The following is a 27,847-nucleotide window of genomic DNA, read 5'->3' as shown; positions in this document are numbered from 1 at the left end:
TAGGTATGTCTGTGCTGGCACATCTATGAAAATCAGGATGAAAGCAGTCCACTATTTGTTGATGAACAGAGGCTGGATGGAGCCCTGAATTCTCCATGTCACAGCAAAACAAAATGCAAGCATTTTGCAAACATTTTGCAAGCAACCAAAGGACATCAATGCCTATTTCTCCATGACAGTATTTTTTCAGTGATTCATAGAATAAGTAAGCTGAACACCAGGAATACTACCAAAGGTCACTTCTTTAACTGGATAGGAACTGATGCAGCTTTGCATGATTTTGATAAAAGAATCTGGAGCTTCACTGTCTAAAAGGATGTTATTTCACATGTCTCTATAATCAATACCTGAATTTTGATAATCCAGCAGCAGACCCAAATCCTAAGTCATGGCTTGTCCACGCACACCTACAAAGGAAGTGTTGAAAATAAGAACATCCCATATTGCTATGGCAAATGAGTGTGTCTTTGGACAATGTTGCATACCAGCCTTCCAAAGTACAGGCCTACAAAATCCCAAAGCCTGTTTTATATCCATAGGATCTTACTACCTCTGTAAGCTAAATTAGATCTTAATTTCCAATGCCATATTTGAAATGGCAACCTAAAACTGGCCACCATTAATTTCAGAAAAGAGTACATGGAGGTACTCAGACTGCAAACTCCTGCACTGAAATTGCTGGTCAACAGCCCACGGTCAACAGCCAAACTGAATAGCAATAACAGCAGTGCCCTTGCTGATGGCTGAGGTCCAGGGATCATGTAGAAGTGCTATCCAGTAGTCTAATCTAGAGTAATTTATGGTTCTGCTCTCTGCTGTGTGGGAAAAAAATTTCTGAAGTAAAAAAGGCCTAAATTTGTTTTACAAGCAGTGAATTTAGAACTGCTACCAACTTCACCCTCAGGTCCTGCTGTCCCATGGCATTCTTGAGTCAGAGTGATTACACATATTCTGACACAGTGGACCCCACAGACCACATGACTGGGAAACTATGCACTGCACCAGCAATATTCAGTCTTGAACCCAAACACAGAAAAACAAATGGATCTTGTTTCTTGTCTACCAGAAAAGGAGATTTTAGATGCAGTAAGAGGTAAATCTCCAGATGATGTGCTCTTTCGTGCACTGCTGCTTTTGGCACTTGAAAGCATAGAGGGTGAGTGGAATTAAATACACAAAAAGCATTGTAAAGCTTGTAAAGTACAAAAATGCTCTTTATTATGCTTATAACATTGTCCTATAAATATTTAATCCCTGTCTCCTGAATTATGCATTTTCTGCCCACTCATACCAAGTTCTTCCTAAAGCTGGGGCCTCTCTCTCTCCAACACTTCCCCCTCCTCTCTTCTAGCACACAAGTGCTGCTCACTGCCTGCAATTGCACTGTGCTCTCTAAACTGAGTCCATCTGTCCCAGCCTCTCACCACAGTGCCAGGGCAAGCAGAGAAACTGGAAACTGAGGAGCATAGGTGAGCAAAGAGGGTCCCCCTGAGGACATGGGAGCAGTATTGATCTATGAGAAAAAGAGCAGCATGGGAAACAGGAGAGGCCACCTGTGCCTTTTGGTAAGAAATCAGGTGTGCATATATTTATTTCAGAGGAATAACTGAGCCCTTAATAATTAAGCACAACAAACAGAAAAAAGCACTGTTTGCCACACATCAGTGAGTCAAGACATTGTAGATTTTATTCCTTCCTGTAACAGTTCCCTGAAATATAAAAACAGAAGGCATCTGGAAAGTTCTTAATCAAAGTAAAATGGTATGTACACAAACTACATCTTGTTCTACATGTTTGTTTTTTCCCTTCACTAAACAGGCTGAGATTCCCCTCTCTGCTCTTTTAATGAAATAATTTCACAAGACTTCTAAACTAACATCCAACTAGTAAAGACACATTCTCTATGACAAAGCAATACACAAAGTGAGCAAAAAACAAGATTTCACTGAGAAAGTATAATTCTCTGAGATGTGCCATATCCCCAAGAAGAAATCTTGCAGGTAGCTAATAGAATTTCTTGTTATGTACATATTCAAGAAGAAACACAATGGCCAATTATAGTCCTAATTTGTAAGGCAGGCAGAACAAAAGTGTTTGAAGTGAAAAGCTAAATCTTAGTTTCAAGCTTCCTTGAAGCGGCTCAAGGAGTAAGGCTTAAGTGTTCAAGAGCTCCCCAAGACTGAACTAAGAAATGTTTGGTGACACTAATGAGCCCTCAGTTGGAGAAAGCTTTGCCATTTTTCAAGATCCTCTTAAGTTATGAATTCTAAATTAAAGCATTTGCTGCTGAATTACAGCTGTACTCTGTAAGGTTGTGTTGTAACACCCTTCAGTATGCAAGTATCCCTAGTGTCATCTCAGACACCATTTAGGTTACTCATTTAGGAAATGCTTGTGCCAGAGAAATTGTGGTAAATGATTAACTCTATTTATCTAAACTATTTAAGTCTTGCAGAAACTATACCTCAGCAACTGCTTGTGTGAATTCAACAGCCAAAACATTTTGTTGTGTAAAGCATTAAGTGGCTACTGCCCTTAAAGAACATTCTATAAGTCTTAAATGAGCCAACAGAAAGATTCCAGCTGCTCCTGGTCATAAAACGGAAAAATGTCTGTTTTGTCATTCAGCAACACAACACTTGTTTCTCATTCTAACTCTTGAGATGCAGTGTAAGCTTTACTCAGGGTTGGCTGCAATTTATTTCCCCATCACATCAACTTACGATTTAGTTTTCAGCTGAGTAAATACCCAACTACCAGCTCACTAACATCTGCATCTTAGAGGGGAGGAAAAAAAAAAAAACAAACCCAAAAAAACAACAAAACAAAACAAAAAAAACCAAATAAGCAAACTTCCAAGCCTTTAAAATAGGTGTTTGGTAACATCATTGGTTTGAAAAGAATTACTAAGATATTGAAACTTTACAGTCTATCTTGCACTTTACAGATACCCACTGTGTATTTAAGCACAATCCACATGTAAAACATAAAAACTCAAACTAGCAGAAAAGACTTGGGAGCTTTCATTTCAATTTCTGGGCATTTAAAGCATGAAATAAAATTTTAAGTAATTCCTATGTCTAGATTGCTAAATGCAACTTGATAAAAAACACTTAAAATTCGGCCAGTGACTCTGAACATTTATTTAGGTACAGATATCCAAGCCTTTGGAAGATTAGTATCTTTGCAAAGGAGATGAAAAAGGAATGACATTGCCACTGTTCTCAACCTTCACTCACTACAGAATTTAAAGCTTGTTTTTCATGATGGACCTTTAACACAGAGTTCTTAAGGATAAACCCTAAATCTGGAGTTGCTGTTTTTAACTTGGGTATTTTTTAGTATGTCAGAAAGCAATGTCTGGTTATAAACAGGAGCTATCACAGCTCCTCTCTCTCTAAAAGCTATCACAGCTCTCCTCTCCCTAAAACCAGGGCCACTGGGGAGTGGTGTTTGGGAGAGAAAAAGGAGAGATATTGATGTCAGATTCTTGCCCTATTGACCTACAGGTTTGTGCTTAACTGAGGAAAAATTAATCTCTTTCAAATCCACTTAATTATAATCAAATACCCATACCAATGTCTTTCACCACATCAGCACATCTGGCAGCAATGAAAACAAATTAACAATAAGTCAAAAAATCTGGCAATATGATCAACTAAAGCACGCAAGATCCATTCTGTACGCTTAGACCACCAGTGACTAAGGATGGATTAACTTCCTGTCTCTAATACTGGTGCCTAAATTAAAGGGAAATTGCATTGCAATCTGGGTACCAGGTTTCTGGCTGCAGACAACTACAAGCCCTTAGTTCAGCTACACCAGGCAACAAAATCTTTGCTCCCACTTTAGCCCTGATGTCTGTGATGGCCTACTCTAACAGCTGCTTTTAATTTAGTTTAAAAGAAGCTATTTGGCAACCATGTAAGTTTGCACCTTCAAAGCAGGCACATTTAAAAAGCTGATGTCCTGTAGAATTAACCATTTTGAAGTCTTGTTGTTTTAGTGCAGTGATGACAACACGATTCACAGCTTTTTTAAACAATAGGCATCTGTACATGGAAACACAAAATAAAGACTGTTTTCACTCAGGTTTAACTACTGTTTTATAGTAAGCAAACTGCAATCCTCTCCGTCTTGGATAGGTAAAGATATTGGGTTCATTACTACAAATATAATCCAGCAAGAGTCTACAATTTCTCAACTTGACTGAGCAATTAAATAAAGCACAGATCTCATCTGTAACTAGAGAAGGGCAGCCAAGTAAGGAACAGAAGCATGAATTAAACAAAAAAAACCCCATTATTGTGTTCTTGGATTACCTCCTCATGTTAAGCAGGGAGTGGCTGCAGAAGGAAAAAAGAGGGAGAAAGGGTATGGGAAAGCAGGAATTCAGGCATGCACTGTGTATTTGGCAAACACTTGACACTAAGCCACTCAGAGAAAAGCTAGGTTACCAGGCAGACATCCAGTGCCTTTTTTTTTCTTTTGCTAAATAGCTTGATATGAATTTGTATATCTACTGTGTATATCCCCTACACCAGATGCAGGCTCACTAACAAAGGCACAGGGAAATTGCTGGTACTACAGCCTCATAGGCATGAAAACTTAGAGCATGTGTGTGCACATCTGACAGGGGGAATTCACAAACTGGAGGATTTACAGCCTTGTTTTGGTTCATATAGCTGCAACCCACCTTACCAGTAGCTGTGGCAGGACCACACCCACTCTCTGAAGATGAACATATTTTACACAGTAAATCTAAAGGTGCAAGTTTAAGTCAAATGAAGGTGCAAACACACATCAGAAAGCACCTACATTTGCAACACTGCCTACAAACGTAATTCACACTTTTCATTCTTCATACACTAATGTGGGTCAGAGACCACATGGCAGCATATTTTATTAAAGTAATGTGCAAATAAGATGCATGGTACATGCAAACAGCATGTAGTTTCCATTTGTAAAAAGGTACAAGAAACAGTACAAAATTAGAATGCTTACTACTCATTTCAAGAAAATGAAGTCTGACATAGAAATACATACATTGTACTATTTACACCATTAATTTACAAAACATATTATTTGCATTTAAAAAAGGCTATAAAATAATTACAAATATAGGATTTTTTCCTGTATAACCAATGTAGAGCATCTTGGAAATTATGCTTTATTGGAAAAAAAAATATATTTTTTCTTCTGATTTCAGAGCATCATGGGGTTTCTTTCTTCCCTTCTTCTCCTTATTTCCTTTTTAAATAAAGTTCCATACTGAGGTAGTAGTATGTAAAATTATTTCTTTGGTTCCACAAATCATTAATTCCAAAAGGAGCTACGTATCTGAATCAGAGGATTGGAAAGCAGAAGTCCTAAAGTTTTCAAAGGACTGTTTGCAAGTATAAAAGCTATTTTCTCCTCTAGAAACTGTCCTTTCCTTTCCCTCTTCATCTGCCTCTGCATCAAAGTCCAGTGAGACATGATGATTATTATGGGAGGTTTTTGGTTGGCAATTTGCAGGCTGTCTACAGCTTGAAAGAGAGTCCAGCTGAGGCCTCCATAAAGGCTTTCCAAATGTTCCTGAAAGACAGTAAAAGAGTGAGCACAGAAATATTGATGCAAAAAGATTTGTGTCTCACCCTAGTGTACAAAAATGACATTGAAAGGCAAGACTGACAGAAATTGACATTGAAATGCAAGGTTGACAGGAAATTCACCAAAGTGAGATTTTACTTAAATGCTGTTTCACCATTTTAAAGAAAACATCCATGTGATAACAAGCATAAGGCAAGATTCTGCCACAAGAGACATTAAAAACATTTCCAAGTAGTTGCATAGCCACCTACAACTTCATTTCTTGTGTTTTCATGACTACCTTCTTACCCATTTTTCTTTGGGGAGGGTGGTGAGGGGGGAGTTAGGAACAGGGATCAACCTGCAAACACATCATAAGACACTTTCTAATGCAAAAGTCACTCCCTGTTTTGTTCTTCAATAAATGAATGGCACATGCCATCTGCCATGCAGCTCAGAAAAAATGAACTAGGAATTTAAAAAAATATAACCCCACAACCCCTATCAGATTATACAATATTGTCCCGTAGTGCAATCTGAATGCTAACAGAATCTTCTTCTGGCTAGCATCTCCCATTAATAATAAAGATGCAGATAGCCACATGCTGCATTCACCACTGATCATCCAGTCAGTTGTGGGCAAAGAGAACAGTAGCAACCCAAAGAAAATTACACATTTCAGTTCAACTATAATTAACACTTATCTGTATTTACTAGCCAGTAAACAATCAGTTTGTGTCATTCTCCATCACTGGGAAGCTGTTAGCATCAACACATCTACAAGAAGGGCCTCCTTTTTCAAGTGAGTAAAGACATACCCATCCTAAGTCAAAGTGTCTGTAAGGACTTATTTTCAGAGGACAAGGTATCACAGGCTGACTTTGAAGAACTCAAGTTTTTATTAACAATTGAACACTACCTTTCAAAATAAATTTTGAACCCAAAATGCAACACTTCTACTTTTGTCAGAACTAAAGGTTTCAAGTAAAACTCTGAACTCAGAAGTTACTAAAAAAGGAACTGGACAAAACTCCTACTTCCATCAATGATTTGTAGAGCAGTTTAGACCTAATGCAGTATGAAAGGTCTAAGGATGTTCCTCACAGCACCAAAGATACAAATTAACTTAGACCTAATGCAGTATGAAAGGATGTTCCTCACAGCACCAAAGGTACAAATGAGCTGTCTTAAAAACAAAAATACAAGCTACGAACTTTCTGGCTTGTGCGTCAACTGTGATGCTAACGCCAGCTGTCGACTTCACTATGATTGCACAGGCAAAATGGGGCTTGAATTTGATGACCATGTTGAAGAAGCAACTAAAGAAATCAATCACAACTTCTTCTACAGCTACCATATCCAAGATCTAGCCATAGGCTCTTTGAAGGAAGAGTGCTAATGATTATGAAGCATCCAAGGCAATGACAATGCAATATAAGTGGGGTAGTATGCTCAGAGAACTGATCAAAGAAGTAACTCTGCAGAGATTTTTAGGGCAGACTGAGGCCTATGCACCCTTGGGGCAACATTAACTGATGGATATACGAACATACAGTTGGACTGCTTTCTGCAGGAGACATACTAAAGCCCTATCTGCATGGTCCCACCACAGCAATAGTGGCAGGCAGCCAGGAGGCCGGCCGTGTGCAGTCCCAGGGTCTCTGCCAGATGTCCTGGCATCTGCAACATTTTACAGTTTAAACATCTGGCTTTTGAAGGGGGAAAACTTCAGAGCTTGTGCCTCCCTCCCCACCCCCTGAGAACAAAGAGCCCAGTGATGCACATTCCCCCAAATCCCCTTCAGAGCCGGCAGACCCAGATCTTGATCAGCCAGTGCTGACACATCAGCCGGGAGACAATCCATGGTACCAGGGCTGGTTTTGGCACTAAGATATCACAAAGATGAAAGCAATATGTGGTTTTGTATGCATTTTAAACCAAGCAACCAAACCAACATCCAAAATTTAATGAGCTTCAAGGATAAAGCAATGCTTTTCTCCTTCCCCCACCTCTCCCTGCAATCTGGCTTAAAATTGTAAACCCTAAACTAAACTTCGGGAATTCTTTTATCATGCACATCATGAGAAAATGACAAAGGAGGAATAAAGGAGGGCATTTTTACATACTGCCTTATTTTGAAGGGTAAATAGTTCTGGCTGACAGTATTATACAATACATATGCACACAAGTTCAATTCTCCCCACCTGCACTGAGCCCTCCTTACATACCTTTTGCCTGTCGGGCAAAACTTCTGGTATGCCTGAAGTTTCTTAAGGTGTATTTAAGCTATCTATGCTAGCGTTTACAGATATTTGCCAGCTATATTAAGACAGAAGATAGGAATAACATAATTGATGAGATTTTTACATAAGTGTGAGCTATGAAGATCTGGTAATCTAAATATCCTCATTACACAGTTTTACTATAGTCACTTTTCTGTTCTTCAGCATCAAACATTTGGGAAAGAAAAAGGTGAGAAATCAGTTTTGCTTGGTGTTGTAGGCAGGAAACAAGACAGCAAAGACAATGGCAGCTTAAATAAAAAACAATAGCTAGAACATACCCATGAAAGTGCTTTTACTCATAATAGATGAGGGGTCCAAACTTCTGTTTAAGTCAAATGTGTCTGAATTGAGACTTCTGCTTTTCAGTCCCATTCCTTCATTTTGAGTATAAATAGAGTTCATCAATCTGCTACTTGTAGCCTGTGTTCCAATAATGCCAACACACTGGTCAAAGGGATCTTCCTGTGGAGGTGAGTATTGACAGCATTCCTTTTTCTTTAAATATCCAGACTCGTAAAGGCCCAAGCCTGCTGTTCTCTGGTCAGGGCTGCAACCTAAAGGAAATGAAAAATTCATTTTTTATAGATTCATCTTAACAAAGACTGAGTTAGGACTAAAACCTCTCCCCAATGAACTTACTTGTACCATATGTTTCAAATGCGTCAGAACTGTAAGCGCTGCCTTTTAAATACAAAGTTCCCGAAGTCCCCAGATAGTGGCAAAGGAATGGATCTGCAACACCCTCCAAGTCTGTCTCACTGCTGTTATCTAGATGGCAAATGCCTTAAAAATAAAATTGATGTGTCAGCACACAGTCTTTTTTGAATCTCCAGCTTAGAGTTTCTTGAGTAAGTTTTAAGAATGTCGTCTTTTTCAACGACATTTCATAGTGTAGTTTAGAGTTTGCCTAGGTTTAACCTAACTTTTGGATGACAATCCTAACTCCAGCAACTGTTCGATTAATTAGCTTGACAGAGAATGTGTCACTTCACTGTACAATCCCTGAATAACAAAACAAAACCAAACCAATTACAGGGATCAGAACCAGGGACTTCCTTCTTCCAAAGCACACTAGACAAATTCATTATCTGTCTCACAGCCTCTTTCAAAAGCAGAATGTCAATGCCAAAGTCCTGGTTGAAAGAATCTGAGGGAATCACTGGCTGCCAAAACAGCTATAAAGATTTTTAGTTCAATGGCTCCTGAAAGCTTTGGACACAGTCTCCAGTTCTTGATCCACAAAGAGGCTGTTCCTCTCACTACCCCACAACTGCAAAATTATCTCACCACCACTCCATTCCCATATGTCCCAGCTCCTGAGTGTCTCAACCCCAAGCCCTTTCCCAGAAAGGTGCCTTTTCCTCCCTAGTGCAAGTATAAACGGGATTCTTTGGGGCCACAGGTAGAAATGTCAAGTACTGCAGCTTTTAACTTGCAGTCATCTTAAATTCTTTATTGACTCTGACAGTAATGATTTTTTTTTTAACCAGCAAGTTTAAAGAGTTATACTAAAGTTCCACTGGTATTACTACACATGCTTTACATTCCTCTAAAAGCACCCTCTTCAAGCTGTAAGAGAAAAGACATGCCATAGTAATTTCTTTTTGATGCTCTTGTTTTGCACATGTCCTCTTCAGTTTAAATTTACCCTTGAGACTAGAGAAAAACTTCCTGATTTAAATAAACACCATAACATCATCTGGATGAACAGAACCAAATTATTATCCTGTTGAAAAATCCCAAGCAATAATTTTCATGTTCTCTATTAAACTGTGTAAAGATGCTTCTTTAGTGTTCTTTTTATCAGTTAGAAAGACAATAGCCAAACTGCAGCTCCTCAAGTCACATGAAAAATCTGTTTAGCATTTTCTACCTACCATTACTGTCCCTCTGCTGCAGGAAATACCCTCCTGTAGAAGATGAGAGGAACTGATGGTGACTGCCATTTTCAGATGAGCCATATCCATCCTGCCTTTCAGCCAGTGTCCCCTGGGATGACAGGTAACTTGGAATGTCAGCAGGCAAATTTGTTTCATCTGTGGGGGAGCAAAACACATACAAAAGTCATCAACACACTTCAGTTTGTAGAAACATTTTTAAACTTGTCAGCAAAGCACTGAAAGCAACAAATAATTCACCTTTCTGCCTCTGAGTCAAAGCACACAAACGCTCCTACAATAAAGTCACTGCAAGGCAACCACAAACATTTGTTTTCCATTCCAAGGTAAACCTTCAGTTTACGCACCTGTATTTGTGATGCTGCAATCTTCATTTCTCCGTCTGGTGTGGTAGATGATGACCACCCACACCAAGGAAGTGCCCACCACACAGCAAACCACAGCTATGATCACAATGCCAACTGTGGCCCATCCATCATCATCAAGTGATGGGGCAACGTTTTGAGGAGAGTCACAGGTGGGAGTAGGAATTACATTAAGTCGGATGTTGCCTCGTTCCGTTCCAAGTGTATTAGACATTTCACAAGTGTACTTCCCGGCATCTTCTACATCTGCATCCACAATAATTAGTAACTGATTGCCTGCAGCAAAGAAGTGCCTTTCTGTTACCATGAGAGGGCTGTCATCCTTAGTCCAGTTCAGTCGGGGTGGAGGGCTACCACCAGCAATGCACTGCAAGACGGCAGTTTCACCTTTTGTTACAGTTCGATCCAGCAAAGGCCGCAAAAATGATGGCGTTTCTGAAAAGAGAGCACAAGCCTCATATTCTATGTTTTTTCCTAATGACCTCGCAAGAATAAGAAGTGTCCCTTTCCTTCACAGCTCAAGAGGGAAAGCTGAATTAAATGCATCAGTAAGGCCTAATAAAGCTTACTCTCATTCTAAGAAGAAACTCAAGAATTTGTACTTAAAGCCTACAATTTACTTGTCAACTGGTCCAATTTACATGCTTGATTACTTTACAGGGTAAAAATGCTACATCATACATACTTAAGATGCAGAGAACTACAATAAAAACAATTAACAAAATTTCAAGAAATCAAAAGTTAAACAAATCTACAGTCTCTAAATGAAAACAGAAGCCCCTTCTTCCCTCCATCCCATGCGTACCAGATGTGTATACACTGAGAAACATTAACTAACTTTTATTATTTTGAGTCATAATATTGATTGTGCTGTTAAAGTTTGCCAATATCTTACCTAGGACTGTTAATGTTGCATTAGCTGAAATGCTTCCAGCAGTGTTTTGAGCTGTACAGCTGTAAACACCTGTGTCCTCGATCTTTACATCAACAATAAAGAATACATCATCTTCAGGCATGACATGCATGCGCCTCTTGCGTGCTGCAGGAAAATCTGTTCCACCATCTTTCTGCCAAGCAATCTGTGGGACAGGATGCCCAACTGCAGCACATTCCAAACGTGCCATTGCCCCAGCTCGAATGGTCAAGTCCATGGGGATTTTTGTAAATGAAGGCAGCACTAAAGAAAAGTTGGTGATACCAAAATCAATACATGAAACATACTTCTCTTTTGTACAGTCTTTCCTTGAACACCCCTCATGGGCCTAAAAACACTAGGGAAACATACAGGCTAAATTGATCAGTAGCCAGCAGAAAGGGAGGGGACTGTGAAATATGTGAGACCACCTAGATCAAAATCTCATTTTTGCTAACAGCCTCCTATGTGACCTTTCCATAGCATCTTGAAACAGAGCATATACTTACCTCCTGTGAGAAGAAGTTAACATTTTTCCATCTTGTAACATTGATTTTGCCAGATTTACTATGAATTAGGTATATTGTTTTTTCCTATACTATGCTTCAGTACACTGGGACCAGAGGTAAAATTGAATAGTGACCTTGGAAATGGATAAATTTTATGAAATTATCTCGTATTATGGATCTTCTAAAAGATGCAGATGACAAGAATGAAAAATCTATGAATCCTTATCTTGATTAAAATCATTCAAAGTCCACAAGCAAAACAAAACGTACTTACTGTTTACTGTAAGTTTGGCTTTGACAGAGTAGGATGAACCGAAATGATTTGAAATAACACACTGGTATTTCCCCTCATTACTGAATTCCACATTCCGCAGTCGAAGGATGGTGGTGTACTCCATCACTTCTCCGCCCTGGGCCCGGAGGTGTGCGTAATTCTCCATTTCAGCGTCTTGCAGTAATTCGTTGTCTTTCTTCCATGCAAAAGTCATTGGGGAATCACTGCTGCTGGCTGCTGAACACACAAAACTCAAATTGGAGCCTTTAATTGCTGACTGGGTTTCTGGCTGGACAGTGATCTGTGGTTTAGGAAAATCATCTGCACAGAGGAAAAGAAAAAAAATACATGTGATGCCTGAGGACTCTTTCCAGAGAGTTAGTAAGCCTTGTTTTATAGGTTTGAGAGAAGAGTCAGATAGGTATTTATTAAATGGATCCACAATGCTTTTGTTTTAAATTTTGTTAGCCTTAGGGCATTTAAAGATGCCGTATTTATGAGTTTATTGTGCCAAGCCTTCTCTTATTGAAAAGAAAGCACATTTAAAAGCAGACTGTGTGCATAGATTCTTCAATACCAGCACTAAAGATAGAAGAACTACTCCCTGACATCCATAAGAACTACTCTGAACATCAATCATGAAGCCTACCTCTCATCTTTACAACACCTCAGGCTGCTGGGAGTTTTTCTTTATTGAATGCATAGTTCTTCTGCTATCAGAAACTGCAAGCTACAGTTTCACCCAAACCCACAAAAAAAATCATGTACAAAAGTCAGTGATCCAGTGATGTGCGTCTGTTTGGGCCAAAGGGGATGGAAGGTCACTTAAGCAGGGCAGAACACAAGAATTTCAAGAATTCCTGGAGGTCCCTTTACTATAGGAATGTTACCTTCGAAGTGCCATGTTATGAGTTTACAGAATTAGCTGCCTTCTGAATTATTTATTGGACTGTGTGTACATTGCATGTGCAAAAGAGGTGGAAAAGTAAATGCCTGGTCTCCCAAAACCAAAAGCCTTAGTATATTCCCAACTTTCAAGATGTGTCCAATCTCTGGACAAAGGAACTGCAGGAAAAGTCCTGTGCCCCAAAAATTCCTCCCTGCAGATCCTGCTGTCTCCTAGCACGTTTGTCTTATTACATCTCAAATGACTGGGAACAACTATGGGGTCAAGGTGCGACTTCCTTGAAGAACCTCCACTCTGTTACAATTAAAATGGGATGTGCAGATAGCCTAACCTTGAACCATCTGCAAAACTCCTGCAGGTATGATGCCATGCTCCAGTGACAGGGCAACATGGATCTGGGACTCTAAGCATGGACTTTAAGAACATCCCAGGCTATTTGCTTTTCATGCTTCATATCCGTGCCTTGCCATTTGCAAATTGAGTTAATACATTCACCGACTTTGCATGGCAATAACTAAGTAAAACACTCTAAATACTTAAATTAGCCTTGTGAAAGGACAGCAGAACATACTTCAATCTTAATTACCTGACAGAAAGGGGTGATACAAAGGTCACTCAAATAAGCATACAGTACAGAATACAGAACACACTAGGATAAGACTAGCATTATGTTTTGTCAGAACAGAATAATCCAAGAGCATATTTGAAGCAATCTATTACAAAGACATCCACATTTATACACACCTTTTAATTTCAGGCAGGAGTCAACACACTCCATTTAAAAATTCTATAAAAGCAAAAGCAGCCCTTGTAAACTTGTAAGCAAGGTGGGTACACCAGAACGTCTACTGATAACAGACTTTACAGATACAACTGAAACACTCAATGATTTTACTAGGAGATTTTAGTTATTTCTGCATGGCAATTGTGTTAAGTATCAAGCACAAAAACTGATTCAGTACATTTCTTTTTGCTAACACATCTTAAATGGCTGAAAACTAAATACTTAAAAATAGCATTCAGTAGCCCAAAGAAAGATCACAATTCCTCCAATTTAACAAACGGAAGACATACATTTAAATCTCCAGGTTAATTTTTTGACAGAATGTGTTTCGCATAAATTAGGATGCCTACCTCATATATATTCCTCTAGCCACTGAATAAGCTCTAATTCCCTGCATTATGTGAACCTCTGCTTCTCAGCAGTAGCTAGAATCTGCTGATTATTTATTAAATATCTGTCTGCTAACAGGAAAGGAAAAACCAACATTTTGGTACACTATTTTATATTCTGGACTTGTTTTCCCACTGAAAAAGGGTAGCAACAGTAAAAATTAACCACTTATATTTGCTATGAAACAAAATTATTGAGAAGACACTTATCTTTTTGTCTCCAAAGAATACAATGTTTGAATTTTCTTTAGTAAGAAAAATAAAACTTATTCAACAAAAATACATGAAATGCAGTTAACCAGCTTTTAAATTTCCTGGTATTTTCAAAGTTTCTACTTTATATATCAGAGTAATCAAACATGTCCTTACCTGAATGCTTAGCTTCACTTTGCTTTAAACAGAGAACCTAACACAGGCGTTCATTAATGCTACTAAACACACATAGAAAAATTTCATTTTTAAAGCAGATGCAATCACATCAAATTCTCAGGTCCTAAAGTAAAAATATTTTGCTAGCATTTACTCTCTGGCAAACTGAAATAAAAAATACCAGTATCATAACTGTGGTAATCGTATTTTTTAAACACAGTTTAAAAGGCAGTAATTTAAATACTCCAAATAATTTTTAAAGCACACCACAAGCACATATAAAAACATCAGAGCTGAGCCCAATATAGCTTTTTTACCTTGAAATTTTATCAGCCCTGGAATAACCTCAAGAATAATGGAATATGAAAAAAAAATTTACAAATAACCAAACCCAAAAACTACATCTTAATTTTGCCAAAGTATGTCTCACTTAAAAACAATAGTGATCAAAACATTATCTTTTAAATCTAGAGGCACATACATTTACCTTCACAAAGTACTGAGCTTTCACTTGCATGCATAGAACATGGTATGTTCTATGAAAGCAAGCTGTACTTGGTATAAAAGTCAAAATATCATCACTCCCTGTCTTGTACAAAGCCTCAAGCTTTAAGCATCTACATCACAGTTTGGGAACAGAAGAAAATGTTACTAAGTATTACATCCTTTCAATTTTGTTATAGAAATCACAACATATCAAGGAACCACAAAAAAAATCCCAAGCACACAGCAGTATTTGTTTTATGGAATGAGAAACAGAGGCTACACTCACCACAGACAAACCCATCCAGGCTGACAGCAAAAATACTTCTCCCTTTTAGCAGCTGAGGATGGGCACAACTGGCATTTACAAAGCTCTGGAAGTTGTTCTCTGACATCCACTGTGGTAGCCATTTCAACTGGCAATCACACAAGAGACTTGATGTGTTGAAGTGCCTAAGAAAAAGCAATTAAAATCAAAGCCTGCTTGCTTGCTCTTTTCTGTTTGTAATACAGATCTGTATGAGCACACTTTCAAAACAAAACTAAGGCTCTTTGTTAAACATATTGCAAGAGAATGATGGCAATATTGCTCAGCTGAAATCTCCTCCCTTGCCCAGCTGGTGATGCTGCGCCTGATGGCCCCCAAGGACATGGGTGGCCCTCCTGGCTGCCAGGGCACTGGTGAGTCATATCCAACTTGCCACTGACCAGGGCACCAGGTCCCTTTCCACAGCTCTGCTTTCCAGCCTCTCATTCCCAGTCTGTCCATACACCCAGAGCTGCCCTACCCCAGGAGTAGAATCCAGCCCTTTCTCTTGTTGGACATCATGCAGTTGCTGATTGCCCAGCCCTCTCATTTGTTGAGGTCACTCTGCAGGGCCTCCCTGCCTTCCAGGGAGTCAACAGCTCCTCCCAGCTTTGCATCACCTGTGACCTTGCTCAGTATCCCCTTTGAGTCCTAAGTCCAAGTCACTGATGAAGAGCACAGGGCTGATGATGGAGCCCTGCTGAACCCCACCAGTGGCAGGTTGCCAATTTGATGTCACCCCTTTCAGTATAACCCTCGGCACCCAGCCTGTGAGCCAGTGTTGCTCTGCATTGATCAACAGAAAGAAAGAGTGAGAGGACAAAAACTCATCCTCACTAAAATACATTTTTTGTAGTTACCACTTCATGACTTCTCTGAAGATCTGTCTCTCTGCTGCTACAGGAGAGAAGGAGCCAATTACAAGCAGTGACAACCAGGTCTTTACAAAAGAATTACAGCACTGCTTTTCACTGGTCCAGCACTGCTGGTCTTAGAGCAAGCTACATTAAAGTCTCCCTTATCTAAAACCTGTTAGAGATCACCTAATTTAAAATAAGGATTTTAGAGACAACAAATGTAGCAGAAATTTAATGTAGCCAGCTATCCTACACTCTCTCACTTAAATACACCCATCATATAAGAATAGAAAAAAAACCCAAAATACTGGCATAAACTTTTTATGTTATTTCAGAGAGATTACAGCAGGGGTTTATCACTGCACCAGGTGATGTCTTACAAGGCTTTTATTTATACATTTATATGTATAGATAATATCTATATACTTAATAGAGATTATGTTTTTTGATAGGAACTTACAATTCTTTGAGTTTCTTCATTTGTGAAAATGCATTTCCTTGAACTGACATAATTGCATTGTTACTTAGATCTCTAGGAAGAAAAAAGAAAAACAGGATTAGAAGAAAATAATAGATTTATTAAACTGAATGGATTTAAGACTCAAGCAATAATTTGCTATTTTAGTGATATACAAAGGGTGCTTAAGCTCAAAATAAAAGGAGATGCAAATGAGGAGTTTCACAGCATGTTTAATATGTAAGAATTTCTGCATTAATTCCAAAATTCACACTCAGTGTAACTTCAAAACTGAAAAATCTTCTGAAGATCACAGTTGCAACCATGGTAAGGTTAATCAAATAATCAAATATTTATGACTTTCATCCCAAGTCATAAATAAAGCTTGTTACCTCTCCTTTAAATTCAGCTAGTATCAAAACTAATTTTTTTCCCATTTTGGGTTAAATGTAAATGTCTACTACTTACAAGTGTTCAAGTGCATCCAAACCAGAAAATGCTTTCTTTGTAATAGATCTAATCCTGTTTCCTTGGAGTATCCTGAAAAATTTAAGCACATGATGCAAAAGAAATGAAATTAAATGGGAGTATTTTTGAGCTGAATAATTGCATTTTTGGCATTTATTTTTCAACTCTGACTAGTATTCACCACTCACCCATTTCCAATGCAGTAAAATGAATCACATCTAAAAGATATTAATTTATTCCCCTCGAATAAATAACTAGATTTTACAATGACTTTAGAAGACATTTAAGGTATGCAGTTAAGTGATATGGATTATTTTAAATGTAAAACTATAAGCACTTTTTAATTTCATAAATATGCATTTGAAAATTTCAATGCAATGGAGCCACTTCCACTGCATGTTGCTTTACCTCACTGAAGACTAAGCCTGCCACTATGCCTTTATCATATGATACACTTATTATTTTTTAGTATGGAAAAACTTAATTCTTTGATAAATATGTCCATAAATATTAACAATACTTAAAGTATTTCAGATTAGTTTGACTTGGAAAATCTTGAATTTCTTTTATTGAAAAGGAAGATGTTATAGAGAACAAAGTGTTAAGAGAGAAAATTTAATATCCTTAAGTGTTGGCCTTGTCCTTTGAAAGACACATAATAAGCTCTTTTCTTTCAGGCATGATGAGATACAAATACTGAAGCAATACTCACAGCTTCTTAAGTTTATCTAGGCCAGAGAAAGCACCATTCATATCTTCAATAGCCCATGATATTTCATTGTTTTTCAGATCCCTGTTTAAGAGGGGAGGGGAAATCAAATCACAAAAGCTATTAAAAAGAACAAGGCACATACTTCTTCAACAGCATGTATCACTTTAAAAAAATCTAAAACAGCTTTCTGTTGGATTGGTTGGATTTTGGTTCAGTTGGTTTTTGTGGGTTAAGAGAAGCTTTTCCTGATTAACTTTATCACTTCAATTTTTACTGAGAGACTTGGAAGACTGTTAGTATTTTTCCCACTGATTGAAAAGATCCCAAACTCAACAATTTTTAGAACTGTGAGCAAACTAAACCACATATCCCTCCAAAGGTATTCAGATACAGGACTATTTAAGGAAACATGCACTGCAGGAAGGGAAAGGAGCAACTGTTGTCCGTTTGAAATGGAACCCCCTCATGTTGTTTTAAGTCCTTAACACCCAGAGAGTCATTTTAACATCCCAAAACACTTGTTTAATTATCTGTGAAGCATAAAGAGATTACAGATTTGTGTACAGAATAGTGTGTCTGCAAAAAATCTACAGGGTTGAGCAGAGGGAGAAAGAAAAATCTAGGAGAAATTGCCTAATACTTAATACCTAAACAGGTCACAATTCTCTAAGTTCCTTTCTTTATGATTTCCAACTCTCTATATTCTTAAAAAACATGGTGTACACTCCTCTAATTTGCATCTTTCCTAGATACCCTAAGTGTGAGTATGTGAGCAAACCCCTGAAAATAAAGCCTAGAGGCTTTGCTCATCTGGCTGACAGATGGGTCAGTGATATGCAACAGGAAGGTTTTAATGAAGAGAAATGTATTTAGATTAGTTCTTTCCCTTCCTTTAAGAAATGCTATTTCAAAAACACACTCTGATACTTAAAGCAATTGTACAGTCATGACAATGATTTTTGTCTTCTTATTTCTGCTGTGAAAGAAAATGATTCAGTTAAGACACAACTATGATCCAGATCCCTAAAACTGTGGGTAGCAGTGCTCAGCTTGCTGCCTTCAAGAAATATGCCTCTCCCACAGCAATGCTACTGGAAGTCTGCATCACTGTTACCACCATTCATTGTGCACAGCCTTAACAAAAGAGGAACTCTTCCCTTTCTCAATTATTCTGGAAAGAAATCTTACCCTAAGAAAATCATACACTGATCAGGGGAAGTTAACAAAATTCTCTTGTCTCTTTCATAAAGGAAAGAAATAACCTATAAACACAGGATTTTTCTTAAGGTTTTAACCTTACAAATTGAGTTTGTTAACTTACAAAATCTGTAGACTGGAAAGTCCCTTGAAGGCACAATCAGCAATGTAGTTTACTTTGTTGTTTCCGATGTACAGTCCAACCAGCACGCTTAAACCAATGAAGCTTGAATCATCTAACCTTGCTAATTGATTGAATGTCAAATCTCTGCAAATTTAAGGGGGGGGGGAAAGCATTTTAATGTTCATGCTGCAGTGCTTATTTAACTTAGTTCAACCCACGTGAATTTTCTGGGGGGATGCACCAGTTTTTCCCTGATGATTATCACAGAACCCACTATACCACTTCTGACCACAAAGCATTATGCATTGTTTTGAACAATTCACAAATTACTGCATAATAAATTTCTCTCATTTGAAAATTACTGTGTTACGGCTTTAGTACAACTGCTACAGTGAAATGGAGCAATCTCAGTTAACTTCCAAATTCTTTCAACAAGATGTAACTGTCTTATACAGCAAAGTTGTAGTCATCTTGGAAATTTTGCTATGAAAAATTCACAGATCAGTGCTAAGAAGCTCATGTTTTGCCGTGTACCTGGCTTTTGAAACTGGAAGAGAATAAAGATACTCACAGTTCACTGAGTTTTTGGCAAAATTCCCAGGCATCAGGACTGATCCTGCTGATGGCATTTTGGCTGAGATGGAGTTGTTGCAGCATCAGTAAGCCATAAAGCCAGCCTTTGGTTACCTCTGTTAAGTTGTTGTGGTCCAGCTGCCTACAAACACCCACAAACAGAAAAAGACATAAGTTTTAGAAACTCAGCAGCATGCATGCTATGCCACAGGTCCACCTCTGACCTCACAACACTGGCTAGAGAGCTGGAGCCTCCATATAAATCTTGAGTTGTATCCATGCATTTAAAATGTGCTGCTCTACACATTCTCTACTGACTGTTTGCTCCTTTCCACATCACAACAAAACAATTCAATTCATAAACATCTTTAATTTTTATCACTCAATTCTATTAATTTTGTGGAAATCTACTTAATATGTTATCAGTAGAACCTATCAGCAAAATATTGATACTTACAAGACTTCCATGTTGGTCAAACCCCAGAAAGCACCATCCATAAGCCTTGTAACCCCATTTCTCTGCAGTTTTAATGATTTCAAAGCAGGAAGTCCTTGGAAAGTGAGCCCATCTATTTTTTTTATTTTGTTGCGATTCAGCTCCCTGCATCAAGAGAATTTACAGTTACAGCACAGTAATTTTACCTACATGCCAACAACCTTTCTTCCCTCTCTGGAACCAACTTTATCTAAACATTTCTCTTGCACATGAAACAAAGACAAGAAGTAATAAAAATAAAATATTTTATTGTAACACATTATGTTCAACCATGCTAATACTGTTCTGCCTTTCTGATACTGAGAACGAGTACTTGGTAGTTCCCTGATTTTCAGACTTAAAGAATCCCTGCAGACCTAGAATGTCAGGGTTAATCCTGTTCCCAAATTCAAAATGGAGAGCGGTGTTTATCCAGCAGTGGAGATGTTAAGGCTGGTTTGTAATTGCAGTCAATAAACAGTAAAAAAAAAGTTACATTTTAGTTGTGATAAGGAGACAAAATTGAACATCCTGGGTGATCTATTTCTGTATCTGTAGTCAAGCACTCATGACATCTCTCCAGTCCCCAGTTACACATAGTGTCTTTCCTCTTTCTCAAGTGGTCTTGGCACTTGGTCTTCTGCCACGACACTCATCCTGTGCAGGTCAGAAACTGGGAGCAATGTGTATCCTGTGAGGGAGATGTAGGGTGTAACTAGCAGGAGGGCAAGATGCAGTCACAGGATTAGACAATATTACCAAAAGGTAATAAAAGGAGTGATCATCTGCGCTTTCAAGGAAGTCTTAGGTCTACCAAACTAGGAAGAATCTCTCATTTCAAAACCCATTTCATCATGCAAAGTAAAGGTGTAAATAATCGTCTCCTCACAGTTATACCATCCTTATTTTTCACAGTCACAACCCTGTAAGAATTCAGTTTGTCTCTACAGGCAGTCTGACACAAAATCTACCTGATAACAGAACTGAAGGAGAGCCCTACTTCTTATCCTGTGTTTAAATATGAATAAAAAGTGAAGAACATTCAGTATGAACAGGCTTTAGTTCTTCCTCATTCTTCTTTGAATACTTTCAGGATTCTTCTTTGAATACTTTCAGGTGATAACACAAATTTTTGGGCTTCCTTGCAGATAAACTACCTAACATAACTCAGTCAGCATAATAACTATGAACAAAGGGAACATTTTTAGGCAAGGATATAAGCAACATCCAAAAGTTCAGGTGAATCTGAAGATCAGAAAGTCTACCAAAATCATTAACAAATCCTGAGCTTTGCAGGACTATTTTCAGACTCTTCTACTGAGGCCTGACTAAAAGTGTTCCAGCACTCCTATACAGAAGAAACAGTCATTCTTTCCAGAAGTGTCAAGCACCCTAATATTTCAGCGTTCTTATAACCTATCACTTTCAAGGCTAACCTTAGAGACTTTGTAATTTTTAACTTCTGACTATCTAATATGGAAAGTAATTATCCAGGATTTGACAAAGTGCAACCCATTCTTTTGTCCATTTTCTGCACTTTCTAAGTTTTCCAATTAAGACAAGCCCCACAGTCTCTTTCATATAACTTTATTATTTATTTGGTAAAACATTTATGGACAGCACGTGTCAGTAAAGCTGAAGGTCTATTTATTCAAGCATATTGCTTATTGTCATGCCATTTGAAAGAAAATGAATTTCCTTCATTCCACTGTGAAAGCACAAAGTAAATGACTGCTGCAGTGAACTATAATAGTACTTTACTTACTATTTTCCTGATGGTTTTTTACAGAAATATTGCTCCTTTTTGTTTTTTTTTTTTTTACTTTTAATAGGCAAACACAATTTTAAACACAAAGACTGTTCACATCTCACCAACATATAAGACTAGTTTTGTTCAGTACAATGCTGCAGTTAGTAAGGGTTGCAGTAATATGTTTTCTCTGTCTGTCTCACTCTGCCTCTGGTTAAATTAAAGGCTAAAGTTCAAGCACTGCCAGTGCTTTGGAAAACCTGAAAACAATTAGTCAATTGTAGGTTACACTTACAGGTGCTGCAGATGGGACAGTTTAAACATCTTTTGAGGAATTGCTGAAATTTTGTTCCTGTTCAGTTTCAATACTTGAAGTGTGGTAGACAAATTGTCAAAGGTACCAGGCTCCATAGAGGTTATTCGGTTACTGTTAATATACCTGTTGAAACAATGTCTGGAAGGTTAAATTTACAGTTATTTAATAAATTCTTAACACCAAATAGTGAAACACAAAGCTCTTGTGGGGCTTACTCATTTATAAATGGATTTTTTCATATTAATTTGAGCTCTTGACAGCTTTTTCTCTAGTCAAATAGTATTTCACCACCATCATTTTAGTCTACTCTGCCAGAGTGTGATAATGGAAGAAGATAATATGTGGCAATCCTGTTACTTTTTTATCAGTCAGTATATCTTGCAGTCCAATATTCCTGAATAAGAATTGAAGTGTATTCGCAACAAGTCTATCCAGCTCCATATAAATACAAACTAGACTATCCATGGGGAACTTCAATTAATTTTATCACATAATTACTTCTCTCAAGAGACACATCTATTTGTTTCATCTCAAGATAATGGCCTTAGCTTTTTTTAATGAATTAAAACATTTCATTGTAACAACTCATATATTCAAGTTAGTAGCTTATGTTAAACTAGGCAGGTAGGAATATTAATGTCATTCTAATTAAAAGAAGATTTAATACTTAATAAACAGCTGCCAATCTAAATTATCCAACAAGATATTTGAAAGTAACCGAAAAGAAAAACAATTTACTTACAGATACTTGAGTTGTAACGATGGAAATGATGAAATTTTTAGCTCTGATATGTTGTTGTTGCTCAAGTCCAAAGTTTCTAGACTCTGAAATGGCTTCAGATGTTCAGACAAAATGTTGGCAATCTTGTTACTGGTCCTGAAGTTTAAGGGCAGTAGTCAAAATGTCATTTCCAGAGTGAACACATCTTAACTACACAACCCTGGCAAATATTAGTTCATAATTCCTCTACTTGAAAATAATTTTGAATTACAAAAAAACAATAAGGTATGTTCTCTATGCATAATATTAATCAAAATCACAAATTGAAATAGCCTAAATAAATTTTCATTAATACTTCTTAAAATATAATTCCAGGAAATGATGAAAAAAAATGCAATATAATCAAATTACTGCAATTCATGGCTTTTAAAAAGAGATGCAAAACACTATAATCACCTATTTCTGAACAGCAGAAATATCTGACACTTGCATGAAACTTTATGGCACAGCATTTTAATGAAATAAAGTTAGAGCTGTTTTCTATTTTAAGCAAATAATTATCATAGTAGCTAAACACAGTGCTTGGGGTTTTTTGAAAGCTTCCTTGGCACAGAAGTCCATCTGAATTTCCAGAGAAAAACACAGAGTTAGATTATAAAGGATGGATGATAACACAGCCCCCTGAAAAACATTCAGTAATTGTGAAATTAGACCTAGTATTCCAATCTACAGATTTTTCTAATGAGTTAGCAAAGAACAAAAATTCTGCATATTAGAGGTCATTACAGGAGTTTTGGACTTCATGTCTGGTCAAACTTCAGCTCAGCATCACACCCAATTCCACAACAAAAAGTATGCAACAATCTGAAGATGTGGGTAATGTAGCTAGTCTGTTCTGAGGAACACCCCTTCTTTCACTTTCACACATGAACTTTTTCCAGTGACCCTATTTCATGTTCATACCCAGCAACCTACCAGTTTTTCCACCTCAGCTGCATGACGTACAGAATCATACACCACACATCAGCAGCATTATTGTTCAGGGCTACCACTACATAGGTGAAAGCAGATTCCAAACAATTAAACAATGTAACCTGAAATAATTCTTGTTACCTTGTAAGTTCAAGTCATTCTAGCTGTGGTACACTCTATACCTTGTTCAATAATTAACAAAATTTAGGAGCTTTTCCCAGATCCTAGAGATTGCAGGCAAAAGCAATTTTAGGAAAACTATCAATAAGAATATTAATTCTGGAAAGTGTTTACCTTTAATGGAAATACTTGCTCTGGATCAAATAGTAAGTCACACATTAGGACAACATGGACAACTCTCATGTATTCAAGGGTGTGGGGGAACTACTGCTCAAGACAAAAAAGTCCTAACTCACAAACTGAACCAGAAGTGAGATTAATGGGCCTTCTGACCACATATGGGAATGGGTAAGTGATCCTGCAGCCCCTCCAATGCTGAGCTTGTATCATGTTTCATTCCTTAGGCTGTCTGGTATAGGTACACTGCATTTTTTAACTCTTAGCTGAAAGTATTTATAATAAATGGAAACAAATTACTTTAATAAAAAACAACAACAAACACCACCACCCTGTGTCAGTTCCACTGGCCAAATAAGAATGTGAGTTAGATAACATAACAGGTCATAGAGCCTTGCCTTTATGCATTAGTTTGTTTACAAGGTAATTACTAACAAGGTATTAAAACTGCCAATTACTTGAGTGACGAATAAAATTTTCCTTGCAGTAAAAGTGTGCTCCAGCAGAAGCCAGCAATTTCCTGAACTGCCCGCCTCCTAAATTGCAGTGTGAAAGTGTTCAGTTATAAGACGGCTTGCACAGTACTGTCTTTGTGTCAGCATTGCTCCATAAAACAGAAATTCCTCACAACTGGCAGGATAATAGCCCCTGTATTACAAACTTTAGTTGGACCTAATGGAACCAAATAAAACTCTTACACCATCTTCAGAGTAGCACTTAAACCAACTGGTAAATTACCTGACACAGACCAAGTTACAACAAAACCAAACAAAAAACCTGCAGCTTGTTTGCTTCAGGAACACTTTTCTTTTTTTGAGATGGTAAGGCCATATTAAGGAGTGACGAGCAACTTCTTTTGCTCACTGAAACTGCACTACACATCGTAGTCCTACTCCATACCACAATCAAAATCAAACCAGCCCTCACTGCACCTTCCTGCTTAATCATATTTGTACAAGTTACTCAGTTGCAAAATAGCTGAACGGTTCACTCTCTATTGCTTCAACACCCTAGTCCAGTTTCTCTTCAAAAGAATGTAAATATAATAATTCACACCTGGAAGATTCCTCAGCACTGAAGATATCCAAATAGCTCTACTTCAGGACCCAACTTTATTTAAAATGAGACAGTTTAATTTGATTTTTCTTCACAATCCTCACTTAAGCAAATTGAAAAGAACAGTGTATCACCCTCCTCATAACTGCCAAACCATCATCAAAATTAGTCAAGAAGGACATGTTTGAAAACATAAGCCTATCTACCTGTCAAGACAGAATCAAAGAGCACGAATGTGGACATAATGACATAGAAGTTCTTCCACTGAGAGGAGGGTGAGGGTAAAAAAAGACAAAAGAAAATCTTTCCTGTGAAAGGTACTACTGCTGTGTTCAGATAAAAGGAGCTGCATACACTCCACTGGTTTAATTTCACAGACCCTCAAGGCAAGATGAGAGAGAGATTCCCCGCAACAAGAAAACCAGCACATCAAGCTTGCCCAGAAACAAACCTGCAGCAATATGATAACAATTTCTTCATGTGGAAGTGCCAGCAACATGCTGTAGCTTTCTTACAACTTCTCCTGTTACAGCTAAAGCAGCAGGAGCACCAAGGAATGCAGATAAACCCACCAAAAATATCTACTTGAATTTGAACGTGCCTTTTGCAATTTGAGTGCCTATATCCTGACTTGCAGCAAAACACCCCACAAACCATCGACCAGGAGTGCATACAGCCTGATTTAATTACTTTTACAGAAGTAAAAGTGTGAGTACCAGCTTAAGAGAGAATACCAGTTTTTCATTATGGGTATGAGAAACCTTAGCTCTCCTTCTCAACATTCATGACTTTAAGTGTACCAATAGGCCAGAAATCCTGTAACAGCCCTCTGAATCCTGATCTTAAGATTCATTCTATATAACCAGCTGCCATGTATATGACATAATGACTTTTACTTTCCTTATTCCGGGGAAATACAAAGCAGGTCAGAAACTTCTGTATTCATTTTGTTGAGCATCCAGTTAAATGCCTTTCAGATATAAAAGCTCTTAAATGCTGCAACATCCACCCCCCCTCCCCTTCACCCCCAAGTTTTTAAAGATATGAGACAGTCATACTGTCTCTTGATTAAGATTGTCAGTAGGAAATGTTTTCTACCTAAGAAAAATATCCACCTAAGCTTCATGGTCCTGATGAGTTATAACTCATTGTGCACACTGTAACATGGAAAATCCAAGGCAGGAACAGATTAGGACCTGAAGTCTCATCTTTTGTTTCTCTTTGAAATCTCAGCACAAAAAACCACTCCTGCACTTCCAGTATAACTTTTTCTTCCAGCTGTATCCTGATCTGCAGTGTTTTGAAAACTTCTTTGCTGGATCTCACCCTACTATACAGGCAAAGAGTATGTGTAGGAGCCTGGAGGTGAAGCAAGCTAGTAAAGAACAAGAACAACAAAGACAATTTTGGAGAAGAGTCCATGCAACCTGTTCTGCATAACAAATAACTGTCTTAACATATGTGTATAACTGGACCAATACAGTATCTCCTGTCCTTCAACTAAACCTTGAGAAGCAGAATAATCTGAATTACAAAAAGACAAACCATAGTGGAATCCCCTATTGGAAAACAAGAGTAAAGAGGAAAAAAAAGTGTCTTCTGCTAGGACTGGATGCATCTTTCTGACCAGTGCTGAGGCCAAGACATGGCATTTCATAGATGCATGGTCTGACTAGAGTAGAGCTTTTGGAGGCAGCCATATCAGAGTCCTTACAAAACCAACATTACTGTCCACATCTGAGCATGTCCTGAGTGGTCTCCACCGCATGCCACTACAACTCACAGCCTCCTTTTAAATTTTTCTGGGTTTTTCACCTGCTCTTCCCTTCATCCACTAGCTGACATCATATTCATATGTCTGGCATATTCTTCCTTGCAGTCCCCCTCCTCCCCTCCCAAATTCCTTTGGGAGCAATGATGTAAACACACTGTGTGGAAGAAAACTGAAGCAAAAGGAAAAAACAAATTATATTAAATACAAAGAATCAAGACTGTAATTGGAAGTGCTGGAAGACACATACCTTATGGCTTTTAGGATAAGACTGGACAACTTTAAGGAACTCTTATTAGAAGAGCCTGAGTAACTACTACTTCAGGAAGAGCAAAAATGTTCTTTTTTCTTCAATTTCTACTCATTTGAATACTGAGCAACATTGTAATGAACAATTACATTATTAAAACACTGAATTTTTAAGCTGAACACTACCCTTACCAAAAAAGCAGCCTCTGATATGAATGGGACTACATGCTCTTCTCACAATTAAGACACCCAACTGGACTGAATTAAGAAAGTCTGGGTTGTTGGTTTTTTTTTTTTAATATTTGTAAGTGTTAGTCACAGAAGTATTGCAAGTGAAACTGTTTTTCTCCAAGACAAAATCAGCAGAAATGGAGCCTAGATTCTGGCTCACTTCCAGTTCCACTGGTAAGTTTACAAGTCTGATACCTCTCTCACACATGAGCTTCTTGCCTTCCTTGTGGCAAGCAGTTCCTTCTTTTGAAGGTCTCCATTTCATTATCCGTGCCTCTCATTTCTCTTTCAAGCCAGATGTCAGAAAGACTCTGTTTTTCTATTTCGTGTTTTTATATTACACAGGCCTAACAGAAAATGAAAACTCAGAACTCTGTAGGATACTGATACCCTGTCCAAAACTTGAAACCAAAGGTTTATTGGTTCTCAAATCAAACATAAACTGGGGAAAGGGGAAAAGATGCAGGCTGAAACAGTGATCAAATACGTTTTCCTCATCAAAAAGAAGAGACAAATCCAAACTTTCAAACACATGATACTTCCATAACAATTCTCTTCTGATTCCAG

General features: G+C 37.9%; 1 protein-coding gene across 1 annotated transcript in view; it reads right to left on the bottom strand.

Moving 5' to 3' along the window:
• Positions 1-728: 728 nt before the first annotated feature.
• Positions 729-27,847, bottom strand: part of LRIG3 (leucine rich repeats and immunoglobulin like domains 3) — a 42,530-nt gene continuing 15,411 nt past the window's right edge. The window contains exons 4-19 of the mRNA XM_074539817.1: positions 22,726-22,860; positions 21,963-22,106; positions 19,900-20,043; positions 19,441-19,584; positions 18,870-19,013; positions 17,549-17,629; positions 16,837-16,908; positions 16,372-16,443; positions 15,037-15,200; positions 11,816-12,136; positions 11,015-11,296; positions 10,102-10,554; positions 9,734-9,892; positions 8,496-8,639; positions 8,135-8,410; positions 729-5,577 (exon numbers count right to left, since the gene is read on the bottom strand). Coding sequence (XP_074395918.1) covers positions 5,333-5,577; positions 8,135-8,410; positions 8,496-8,639; positions 9,734-9,892; positions 10,102-10,554; positions 11,015-11,296; positions 11,816-12,136; positions 15,037-15,200; positions 16,372-16,443; positions 16,837-16,908; positions 17,549-17,629; positions 18,870-19,013; positions 19,441-19,584; positions 19,900-20,043; positions 21,963-22,106; positions 22,726-22,860 — 2,980 coding nt within the window. The 3' untranslated portion in view covers positions 729-5,332. The remainder of the gene's footprint in view (positions 5,578-8,134; positions 8,411-8,495; positions 8,640-9,733; positions 9,893-10,101; positions 10,555-11,014; positions 11,297-11,815; positions 12,137-15,036; positions 15,201-16,371; positions 16,444-16,836; positions 16,909-17,548; positions 17,630-18,869; positions 19,014-19,440; positions 19,585-19,899; positions 20,044-21,962; positions 22,107-22,725; positions 22,861-27,847) is intronic.

The sequence above is a fragment of the Zonotrichia albicollis genome, chromosome 4 (assembly GCF_047830755.1).
Source record: "Zonotrichia albicollis isolate bZonAlb1 chromosome 4, bZonAlb1.hap1, whole genome shotgun sequence".
Classification (NCBI taxonomy): Eukaryota; Metazoa; Chordata; class Aves; order Passeriformes; family Passerellidae; genus Zonotrichia; species Zonotrichia albicollis.
The sequence above is the reverse complement of the archived record's forward strand: the minus strand, read 5'-3'. Positions and strand labels throughout refer to the sequence as shown.